This window comes from Hetaerina americana, unplaced genomic scaffold (assembly GCF_022747635.1).
Source record: "Hetaerina americana unplaced genomic scaffold, ioHetAmer1.1.p SCAF_6, whole genome shotgun sequence".
Classification (NCBI taxonomy): domain Eukaryota; kingdom Metazoa; phylum Arthropoda; class Insecta; order Odonata; family Calopterygidae; genus Hetaerina; species Hetaerina americana.
The window spans coordinates 50,211,562-50,224,481 of record NW_027287205.1 but is presented as its reverse complement, the minus strand read 5'-3'; the positions used below and the strand labels follow the sequence as shown (position 1 = coordinate 50,224,481).

Below are 12,920 nucleotides of genomic sequence, written 5' to 3'. Positions count from 1 at the left end.
GTTCTATCAATCACAGTTTTTCATTTAAAATGTCAATTGAATGAATGAAGCCATTATTTGATAAAATTGAAATCTTTGAGATGGTGTCTCCATTTTGCATAATTCTTGTTAGTGACACATTCGTTTAATTTTAAGAAATTCCAATGCACATTATAATGCATTTAAAAATATATTAAATATGGGAATGAAAAATTTACCAAGAGAGTAAGACAAAAGTTCTGAATTATACAGGCAATATTTCGAACTAAGCTACATTGAACCATGTAACATGCCCATCTAATAACCAAAGGGCTGCAGATATGAGTATACCTCAGGCTCCGAAATTGTAATTGGTGATTTAGTTTTGTGAAAAAGTGATGGCAGATTCCTCAATGATTCCAGAGGTGCACATATTACAAGAGGTGACCACAATTGTGAAAGAAATTACAAACTTAAGAATATTTATAATTTTTTTTATTTTTCTTCTACTGTCATTTTTATGCAACATTCAATACTGAAAATATAATTAAAAAATTATGAAATATCTATGTTTTTAGCAGTACATTACCAATTTACAAGTGAGATATGATGGTGTGCAGACACACTCAGGCAATCATCCATGAGAACAGAAATCTTGAGTAGCATTGCATCAAAATCATCATTCTAGGCATCACAGGACCTATTATTAGCACCAAGAACACTATTTATCCACTGTGGCAAATATTTTTTCACATTTAAACATCAAATATATTAACTAGTGAAATATATGGCCTCTCTAAACAGTGATTCCATCAGGTATCTATTGTATAATTTTAATTATCCTATATTAGGATAAAACTAACAGTTCACATTCTCCTTTGTGCTTGTGCTATTATTCTGTGAGTGAGAGTAGGAGTCCGCCAAGAATAATTTACATCACTAACCTTCATTAAAATTTATCACAAAATATTCTCAAGTACGTTCTCACATTTTAGATAAACAACTTTCATATATCAAGCAAACTGTCAAGAGGGTTGGCTTATGACTTTGCAATATAAAATTAGGAAAATATCACAGGTGACTGTGAAGGTCAAAAAATAGAAAGACTTTACAACTGATAAAATGGTTACAACTATTGATAGAATTTGAAGCTCTTAATTTACTAAACGTAAGAAACATGAGGACAATCAAGGAAGGGTCTGGATAGTCATACACACAGGGAGATGGTCTGTGAGGTGAGTAAGAGCTGTCACAAACCCATAACCCAAAATCTTAGCTTTTGTGGATTCATTCATTAGAATTTTATCTACACGGCGCATCCCTCCAAAAGGCACCGGTTTAACTTCACCAGCAGGGTCTGGTCTTACTACAGCCACCATTAAACTAGGCCTATGTACCTGTAATAGAAAACAAAGATGTTATTGTGCATTTACCAACCATAATATTTCAACTAAATCCTTTTTATGCAATCAAATTTTTCATTTAAATTTGGGTGCTTTCCAATCAATCTGCACAAATCAGAGCAGATGGATACAAATGAGCACATGCTCTGCTTGTAGCCATCAAACTCATTTCTGTGTGGACAAATGCTGGCCACATTTGACCTTCAAACTAGGCTGCCCAAGTAAATATCCTCATTGACTCCCCTTGTTGTGCACTCATGACCTGTTCCATTCCATAAGTGTGGAAGCAAAAATGGCTGAATATGGGTGAAATGTGAATTCATGAATGAGTTACACAGGAGCTAAGATGGGTGGGAATAATTTCATTCTAAAACTGAAGACCAACTGTAATTTGAAAGCAATGTAATCATATGCATCCTATTTTTTCCAATATTTAGAATGAGAACTCCACCCAAATCACATCCCAACACTATTTGGCCACCATTCTACTATCGGGAGACACAACCACAAGATTAACTAACATTGTAGGCTGCAGAGATATTTGAATTGAAAAGCTTATCCTCAGCTGTGGAGGAAGATGTTAACCTCTGTAGAGCATCCATTTTGAGAAAAATGCAAACCCACGATGCAAAAAGAAAAGAGGAAAACCACAAAAAAAATTTGGAGAATAATTAGTCGCTAACCTGAAAAAGGAAAAACAAATCAAGAAAATCAACTTGTTCTAGGGTCTGTAGATAATAAGCCCTTCCATGCCATTATCTATAGCAGCTACAGAAGTTAAAATGAGGGAAGGAGGATGATATGATCAAGTCTTACAAAGTCAACTAATAACAAATATTCTTCTACCCAAATATTTATGATAAAGAACTTGAAATTTGCACGCCTAAACAAGGTCTATCCAAAAGGTAATAGGACTGAGTCGATTGAAAAAACTTAATCGCCAGAATTCATAAATTCAATCAAAAGTCTTCGAAATAGCACCCTCGTGCATCCACAGACTGCTGCAAGCAGGTTTGCCATGCCTCGTACGTCTTCTGGAAGGCGGCACCTGGAATGCTGCCAAGCTCCCTTGTCATGACCTGTTGTAACACTTCCACCGAGCCATGGTGATGTCCTTTCAGCATGGATCTGAGGCGGGGGAAGAGGAAGAAGTCTGGAGGGGCAACATCAAAAAATTTGGATCCTCAGTCACATGGTCGAGAAGCTCTTGGCAGATCCGAATGCGAGTTTCCTTATGCTCGTCCAAGAGCACTCACAGCACCAACTTCCCACTCACATTTCTCATGCCCATGTTTTTGAGTCAGAGTGGATGGACATAACTTTTATGGGTGTCAAGTTCATCAAAAACCATGCAAACACTTAATCTGTGATCCCTGTCCAGCAAAGCCTTTACTCTTGAAAGATTTTCGTCACTTTTTGAAGTCGAAGGGCATCCTGAACGGTTAGTGTCTTCAATATCTTCTTTACCCTCCTCAAACAACTTATGCCACCCAGAAACACCTGATCTACCCTTAGCATTATCATCATAAGCTGCCTTGAGCTTGTCACAAGTCTCTTTTCTGGTTTTACCCAGTTTCACGCAAAATTTGATGGCGTAGTGCTGTTTCAATTACTGGTTCATGATAACTGGGTCACGTTAGAGAGGTTTTGAAAAGTAACAATCCACATTATGCCAAGGCTGGAAGCCAACTGCCATTGGCCTCCAGCCTATCCTGAGACTCCCCTCCCTCAGACCCAGCCAGAAGAACCACCACTGGTCCATATGGGAAAAAATAATTCATACTAATTTTGGGACAGACCTTGTAAATATTAAGAAAATATCTGGAAAATGATATTTTTGGCATGAAATATAAAGCTGAGGGGAAAAAAATTGAATGCGGATGATGCACGAGTTGGGCATCGAACTCTTTTTTAACCCAAAAGGGACCTTTTATGAGTCAAAGTGACATAGTAGTAGTTTTTAGGGGAAGTGACCGACAACTGAGGTCATTTGCACTATTAGGGATGGACAGGAGAGGGATGAAGGGTGGAGAGAAACCTGGCATTGGCATTAGCCTTCTCTAATGAAATGTGCCAAGCGGTCTGCAGCTTAATGTCCCATCCGACGGATGGCATACTCACTCTAAGTGCCCTCCACAAAGCACCTCAAGTAGGTATCGGGATACCACTGAAAAATATTTGCTACCACTGGGATTCGTACATACGTAAGCTACCACACCATTCCAATCCTCGTAAAAGTGACATCAACTATGATTTAGTGTCACTTTTACTACTCAATGGCTTGATTTACCTTTAATATTCCCGACAGGAATATTTCTTGCAAGATAAAATGAGCAAAAGGAATTCCACATAATAATCAAACTAACAGTAAAAGAGAGATGAGTTTTTTATTAGCAATGTCCCAGGGCTAGTGAAGGAACCTTCAGAAAACTTTAGATTTGCTGTAAACATGATTAAACCCTGCACATGTATTATGTAAATGTGTAACTGACATTAACTATTAATAAAAATAGGTTCCACTCATGTCTATAATAAAACTTACAATGACATCAGCGTCTAGCACGTATAATCTTCTTAAGGAATCATCTGTGAGTGCTTCTTTGAATAGCTCAGGGGTTGAGATGCTTGGGCTGAAAAGGGTCATTTGTCGAAGCTCGGTTCCTATGGCCCAGTTCTTGTCTTTCCCTGGTTTCTCAACACAAATGTCTTTGTATTCATCAAATAGAGAGTGATATTGAACGTCCTCATCTCCTAAAGGCAATAACAATGTAAAAGGAAGAGGATGCATACATTAGTATATGCACTGCACTTTTATTTGATTAATTAAAATATTTTTACTCTTATATCTTTATGAAACTGTAGAACTAAATAAGTACGTGTATAATGAAGATGAATGACCAAGCCATTTAACTATAATGGAAGTCTACATATCAAAGGCAAAGGGAGAGTTCTATGGACGGAATTAGCAAGAAGAAAAAAGCAAAACAGACACATTGAGGCATGATAGTTCATGGAATACCACAACTTAGGGAATCATGGGAAGGAAAAACTACTGGGGAAGACCAAGGATGAAAATTGAAATCAAGTTATTGACAACATCACTCCAATAAATAATGAGAGAATGAAAAAAATGGGAAATAGGGTAAACTAGATACAAACCAATTCTGAATCCAATAATGATGATAAAAATATCCCAGGGAAATACTGCAAACACAATTACTATCATACTATTGCTAATATCATTTCAATGAAATTAGACCATTACCATCATTGCTTGGGTGAATGAATACATGGGAATTGTAAAATCCAAGAGGGGTAACATATACTAAATTTCCCCTATTTATGATTTATAATACATGTCTAGTAAGTATACATACTTAAAGGAAGTAAGCACACATGTAATGCCTTGAATTGATCAGAGGTTCAATAAGAAAGATCAGTAAAGAAGCAAAGTCTGAAAATAAGATTATTCAAGACTTTAATATGTAGTACAGTGATTTATGGATATAAGACCAGGTCTTTAAGGCAAAAGGGCCAGTGTATATTGGAGGGTGTGGGGGATATGTAGAAGACGAATGCTGAAGGCTTAAATAGGGCACACAAAGAAAGGCAGTTACTGGGGGGTCATCTGGAGAAGGCATTGAAATTGGATGGAGGAAATATTAAGAGGTAGTTGTATGTTAGTAAGCCATGATAGAAGAGAGATTGTTGGGGAAGTGGGGTAGAGGAAGGAGGAGTGTGGGTTTTTTAGACAGCATTAGGTAAGAAGAAGCTAAGAAGAAATGAAGAAAGATGAATTTTGTCAAAATCAAGGACAGTAGGCAGTAGAAATTAGTGACTCTTTTTAACTTAGTAAAGTCTTTCCAAAATAAACTATACTGATCATGGATTTTTTACCTGGAGACATGTTATCAGCATTAAAATCACCACATATGATGTCAAATTTCACAACATCACCAACATTTGAATTTTTCTCTTTAAACTTCTCAATGAATTGAACTGCTTCAGATAGTTGGGAGTAAATTACAGCATCGGTTCCTTGAAAGGCCTGTGTATGTAAGTTGGCTATGTACCCAACCTGACGATCTCCATTTCGACAGTAGTAAAGCAGAACCTGGAATGTACAGTACTTTACACACACTTACATAATGATTAAAATTTATCAACAAATAATAAAATGATATGGATGAAGATGAGGGATTGCATAATTTGATAATTTTGAACAATGCATCTTCAACTTGAATGCCAAAAAGTTCAAAATATGAGGGGCAGTCAAATGAAAACTGAACACCTGCTACAACAACCAGCCTGTGTATCAACAAGGACATAACCCAACAACTGCGGGTGCTTGTGAGTTGTCTATGCAATTCTCCTTCCACAGTGATGACAATATTGATACGTAAAAAGCTAGCTTTTACTGCACTGTGTGTTATGGTGGGTATTTGGTTTTCATTTGACTGCCAATAGCAAAGTAGAGCACTAATTTGGTTCCATAGAAACTTGGCATAATGAGTGCTCAATCAGGGGACTATGGGAAATAATCTTTCCAGACAGTAAAATGTGCAGGATGTCTGACACTGGGATTTCTTGGTCGGCTTTGTACAGTCCCTGAAAATTATTACATTATCTTGATGGTTACTTATCTAAACCACTTCCACAAAACCTGAACTTTACTTGCTGTGCAAAATATGGACCTGTTCTTTTCCTCCCGCTTCAATCACTCAACATTCTCATTTCTATCACAGCCATCTCACTGCCTCTCCTTAAGGCTTTCATCCAATTTTCCTGTTTTCTTCAAGCCCAAAAATCCACCATTAACTCTTATCTCTTTGTTTGGGTAATCTCTCTCATCAGCTTATTTCTTCTCATTGTCTTCACAACAGGATCTCAAAAACTTCCTGACCATTCTTCCTCTATCTTTACAAATCAAGTATGGAAGCATACAAAGTTACCCTTTCCAAAAAATAACCAAGAACTTTGAGATGAAATTGGAAATGTGCAGCCCAAGTTTAAACTGGTTCTATGTATTGATCATGACTGATGAACAAAGAAATAGACCTCATTTTCAAGTCCAAGAAATTACCAATTCCCACAGGTTCACCTTTTTTCTGATTACGATTAAATATGACTTTTCCCATAAGTATTGTTGGTAGATTCTCATGAAAATACAAGGGTTGCTCCATGATGAGTGATAATAAATTTTTTAATCACAGAGTTTATTGTGAAAAACTGACTCTTGATACAATGTTGACCTGATGGGTAAAGTTACCTAGTCTGTGCAATTAAGGCGTGAACTGGTGCAATCTGGCAGCCACGATGAGGACTACAGCCCCGCCCACTAGCGGCGCTAGTTGCCTTAGACCCAATGAGCCATCTGTGCTTGGCAGATCGTCAAGCTGTGCATATGGAGCCAGTTATGTAAGTTTAGTTTGTCCTTGTTTTAACTGCATGTGTCAAAAATGGAAATTGAAATCACGGAGCAACGAATCAATATCGTTTTATGGTGAAGTGCAGTAAAAGTTGTCCAGAAATTACTGAAATGTTGACAGCTATTTACGGTGATAATGCTCTGAAGAAAACATCTGTTTTCAAGTGGATTAAGCATTTTAAAGATGTCCGACAAGACGCCACGGATGATGCAAGGCCGGGACAACCTTCAACCACCGGTGTTGACGACAACATTGATCGTGTGCAGTCCCTTGTCCTTAGCGATCATCGAAAAACTGCCCGAACGATAGCTGATGAACTGAATTTAGGAAAATCAACAGTGCACACTATGTTAACCGAACATGATGGATGGATCCTTCACCATGGCAATGCACCTGCACATTCAGAATTGCTTGTTCGTCAGTTTCTTGCAAAAAATTCAAACACCATCCTTGATAATCGTCCTTATTTACCAGATCTCACCCCCAGTGACTTTTTCCTATTCCCAAAATGCAAAAATGTAATGAGGGGGCATCACTGGGAAGATGTGGACACAATAAAGCAAGAAATGACGAGAAAACTAAAACGCCTAACTGCCGAGGACTTCCAAGAGTGCTTTAAACAGTGGAAAAGAAGATGGAATAAGTATATAGCAACAAATGGAGATAATCAATTGTTTCTGGCTCAACCTTGTGGAAATTCAATTTAATGAAATTAAGAATTATTAAATTACTTTGTATTCTTAATTTCATTAGAATGGAGATAACTTCGAAGGGTACAAAACCGATTTAGACTAAATTCTGTAAAATGAAGTTTTTATGGCCTCAGTTCATATTTATTGGAGAGAGTATATATGAACCACAAGTTTCACTAATCTGACTCTTGGATTTTTCCAGCAGTAGCCTTTGCAAATTGAAACATGTTAAGTTTGCCTCTGCCTGATTCTGATGAAAAATACTTTCCACCAAGTTGTTTTTTCACATACGGACACAGGAAAAATTTACACAAGGTTAAGACTGGACTGTGGGGAGGATGAGGAACACAATTAACTCAGATTTTAGTAAGATATTCAGCAATAACATTTGCAATGAGCTATTGTGCATTATCGTGATGCAGCATCCAGCCTGTTGCTTTGAAATGAAGCTTCTGGGATTGATAAGCCCTAAAAGAATTTTCAGGGCGTTCCTACAGCGTGCTCCATTTACATCTGTATGTGCTCATATGGCCTGCTGATACACAATTTCCTGAATATCATTAAATAATATGACAACAGCTTTCCTAGCTTCAACTCTTTATTAAACAGTCCAACATGATAAGTTCAAACATCAAACTCTGTGGGAACATCTTATGAGAATTTTTTCATTTAAAATTTGAATGGCTGATTCCTTTCATATTAACTATGGGTAAAAAATTTGTTCAGAAATTTGACTTACCAATTCAGAGACTGGCAAAGAAGTGAATAAATAGGAGATAAGCTGGAAAATAAGAAGACAAAAAGGAGAGGAAATGAAAGGGAAGTTATAAGATGACATGACACTGAAGAAGTCAGAAAATGTAAATCGAATATAATGAAAAGTAATTGGATGCTATGGGGTGTAATGCAACAGGAAATGAATGTTTGGGAATGAAGAGGAGAAAGAGAAAAGGCATTCTGGAGACATAATAAGGTTGAAACTAGAAAAATGTGATGAAAGTAAGAGGATTTGACAAAATGCATTCATACTGCACAGATGAATTCCAGCATTCCAAAAAGGTATGCTAATTTAAAGGGACAATCCAAAACCTAACCACATACCTGTTACACTAGAAATGACAACTGGGTTGATGCCAAGATGTTAGATTTTTTTGGAAATTACAGAATAATGTTAGTGTCAATGCTCAAGTGAAGAAATCCTTCCTCCTACAAATACTGATTCGCATTGATGACTTTTTGGAAATGTTACCACCAAGTAAAGTCACCACTGCAAGACATCTATCTTGCGAAAACCAATGTTCAAATTTTGGTTCTCTAGGCATTTAAGTGGGAAGGTGGCTATAGAAAATCTAATTGATTTGCAGTCACTTTTCTTATTCAAATACATGTTAAAATTAGCAACTTGGGTATCTAAATTGGGTCAACATGGATTAAAAGACATTTTGATGAGTTGATGCTAGTTTCCATTTAAGTAATTTTGTGTCATTTTTGATATGCAAACCCTCAAAATCCCGAGTGACTTATATGGCCTTCCTGCCATGTTATTTTAATACCAGTTCTCCTACATGTTCATTTTGCGGTTTATTTTAATATCTTAAACATTTTCCTCATGACCTATTGATGCAGAATTTCAAAAATCCTTCAAAAACAATGACTTGGATTTTATTTACATTTCCCTCAGCAAATTATGGCTGTCACATTTACATACGTGTTTAGGTCTATGACCAGCAAAGAAATAGTAATGTTGAGCATTGATTTCATTTCAGCTTAATGAAGGTGACTAATATTAAATATTATTGGTAAAAATATTTGCCAATAAAATAAGAAATCTGTTCAGCAAGATATTATTCTACATGATGGAATTTCATTAATGTAACAGAAGGCATTCTCTGCCTCAACTACTCATCTGAAGAAGGGGGAGTTGCTAAAGGGTAAAAAAGAGTCACCTGATATAGTCACCAATATTGGGCAATGGTTTGAAATTTCCTCTCATACAAGCATGGTTCATGATTTGCACCCAGTCATTTGAACCCTAGCAAAAGTATCTACATTTTAATATATACTCTTTAGAAAGTGCTTATCATGTAAATGTAACATCCCATGTAAACTAAACCTCATGGAGTGAGGGAGACCCCTTTTCTGACTTGAAGTCCCTTTATTAAATTGTTAATTCTAGGGGAGACAATAGACTTCTGCAGTCCTTGGCCCCTTCAGGGTTTGCCTGCTTATCTGGAAATTTGAGGAGCATGAGCAACAGTCAGTCCCATGAGTGACCTCAGTTGGCTGGAGGGGATGTTGGAGGGACTCAAGTTAACTTCCGCATATAGTGCAGCAGAAGCAGGTGCATAAGATTCAAAGTGCAAATTCTCCCTTCCACCTTCCTCAGATGGTCAATTTGCCCCCTCCCCCTTGCCTCAGCTGGATCTTCATAGTCTCTGCATGCTGAGAGCAAGCTGTGAGTGCTGTGTTGCCACCCCTGCAATAGGGATAGATGGGCACTTTGGTAGTGCATACAGTTAAATTGCAATAACCTGGCCAACACTTAGTAGGTACTCGACTACACAAGCAGCTGAATTTACACAAGGGAGCAAGGCTCAATCTGGGTGAGAGACATGCATTAACAGTACTCTATCAGGGATGGAGTCATGGAAATTAAAAATAGGGGAGGCAGATACTTTCCCTAAAAAGACAGTTTATGAAGAAATCTACATGGCACTATTGATCCCTTTTTTATAAAGGAAAGCATTTTTAAGAACCTGCACTAATGTGAACTAAGGAAAGACCAAAGAAGAACACATAAACCAAAGGATTGGACAATGAGATTGAAGGGCTCTCCATTAGATATGATCTGGAATGCTGCAATCATTGGAATTTGATACATGAGCAAAGCATGAAAGCAGTAAGCTAGTCAATGCACTATTTCCCTATCTCCTTTGCTATGTACTTCATTGCTATGGCTTGCAAATATGAACTAACCTGTCAGGCACATAAGGAATAAAACATAATGCTAGTAAAGGGGAAAATTTTAATAATATATACCTTGGAGTAATTAACCATTTCCTTTCACTTCTATTTTAAATCGACTATGGTTAATGAGAGCATTCAACTTTCCCATAATTATTTAATTTTGCTGGAAAAATGTATAACATACAAAAAAAAAACATCAGTCCAGGAGTAATAGTTTTGCTGATAACTTTAAACATTTTTAAAAATGTTTAAAAGCACAGCTAAAAGGGAAAAGTAGTGAAACCGTCCCAATTTGGCCTTGCACATATTTAACAAAGAGCAAATCAAATAACTGTAAACTAATGATCACTCTTAAGATGAATGAAAACAGCTAATGGCATTAGGTAAATAACTATGCCAAAGCATAGCTTCAAATTAAAGGCATAATTTCATTCTTTAAACACTGATTTTTCATGCATAACAGAAGAATTTTGTGTTTACTAATATATTGTTTTTACACTCTAAATGGTAAGTAGAGTTCATGGAAGCATTAACAGATTATTTTCAGGCTATTGGGTGGAGGGGGAAGGACCTCTGCATTGTATAGCTTTAAGGTTCACTATAAATATATAACTGGCACTTTAAGGGAGGGCAATATTACAAAACTTAATTAAAATCCATCATACACTTTAATATTACACTGTACAAATGAAATCTCCATTTTTAAGAATTAGCAGGGGACAATTTCTATGAACCTTAAAGTGAGTAAATCCTTAAATGAAGATAGTCTATCTGGCTATGACAGCATGGTACTGGGCCTGTAAAAAGAAACAAAATAAGGGAAATCCTAAACAAGGGGATTATTTATTTGAGAGTCCATAATATATGTCAGACTCACTAAGTACATATTTACTTTCTCAGCCTATGTTTAGAACAGACACCCAATCATGTTTGAAAGTTAAAATAAATGCAAATGAAACTCCTTGTGCTCTCTTCAGTGAAGAAACTGAGCTCATGCTACAAGAAATATTTCAGTATTTTCTTACTCGGAGTTAGATGGCAATGTAGGATGCCATGACAATACATCCACTCACTTTTATACACAGAACTCCCAAAGAGGTAAACTTGGCATGGTTTGTTTTGAATGAAAATGGTTTAAATTCTGCTTCGAGAATGGGATTCTTGCTTGCAAACATCAATCCACTTCCTATAACAAAAATAAATATTATCAACAAATACAACATACAAGTTATATGCTTAAATGATGCCACCCACTTGAGCATACCAAGTAAATAGAGGTTGCTCTTGAAATTATACTCTCCAACATCATAAATAAAATACCCATATTCTTTGGATAAATTCTTGATCAAAACGGAAGCATGAACTCTCTCCCATACTTCTTGAAGGCACAAAAAGTCTACGGATGGGAATTCAGAAAATATGAAATTTCTTCTTCCTCCCACCTCTGTGGTATGACTCATATTTCTGAAATACTTTCCATTATGACTGATGATTCGCTGACTGATTTCGCGACATCTAAAATAGCCTGATGTGTTATGGTTGAGTTTATTGAGAAAATCGGGTCCAAGTAACACATTTGCAGTAGCAAATGTAAATATTGGCCCTTCAGTAGAGTCAGAATTGCCCAAAAACTCTACAGGGAATTTTTGCTGGCCTTTGCGTTCTTCCACTACGCAATACGAATAGGGTTCTTTTTCAGCAAACGTACACAATCCTATCCAAATAAGTGCACCAAGCATTCCCATTGGAAGTAACAATATTACCAAAGCAGCAAAAATTGGACCAAGAATAATATACTGCAACAACTTCTTTTGCGGATATAATTTTTCTAAAATATCTGAAATGTAGCACGCCAAAAATAAGCTACATGATGTCACCCATGGGTACAGTAAGGCATACGCGATTGCATCCAAAAACTTATTGCAATTTTTCGAATATCTCTGGGAGCACCGCATTTTGTTGACATGAATATCATTAAAATACTGTATTGTTTTATTATTCCTTCTTGTAATCACTGTAAACAAATGACAATTTTCAAGCTTACCGGAGAACTGAATATTGTAATAAATCAGTTTATAAAACCAATTGCAAGACGAGGGGATGCAAATAACCCAACCAAATGGGTGAATTTAAATAAGAGTACTCTTAAATAAAGTCCAACTTAGAGTTATCGGATAAAATCTTTGAGTAATGCAAGTTAACACGATAAAATTTCAGTATATACTCTCGAACGGTCTGCAGCTTTCCGCAATGATAACAATCTACTAACGCCAAATAAATATTCATTTCCAACACTGAACACAAAAATAGTCATCAGCGTCGGTTTCCACTCGCAATAGTGGTTACTTGTAAGTATTTTAGGATTTTGCTTTCCACGAAATGCAAACATAAACAATCTTAAATCCCATTTGCCAAAATTTAAATACTGCGCCGAACGTCCATCTTTTGTCTATGTTTAACTTACCAAAAGT

The 12,920-nt window shown here is 36.5% G+C and overlaps 1 protein-coding gene across 1 annotated transcript; it reads right to left on the bottom strand.

Annotated features, from left to right (window-relative positions):
- Positions 1–457: 457 nt before the first annotated feature.
- On the bottom strand, positions 458–12,846 carry LOC139695139 (sphingomyelin phosphodiesterase 5-like). The gene is made up of 5 exons (XM_071593787.1): positions 11,714–12,846; positions 11,523–11,635; positions 5,259–5,475; positions 3,904–4,112; positions 458–1,355 (listed from the first exon to the last, which is right to left on the bottom strand). Exons 1-5 carry the CDS (start codon positions 12,402–12,404, stop codon positions 1,146–1,148), a joined length of 1,440 nt encoding a protein of 479 aa, XP_071449888.1. The 5' UTR covers positions 12,405–12,846; the 3' UTR covers positions 458–1,145.
- Between the last annotated feature and the right edge of the window lie 74 nt (positions 12,847–12,920).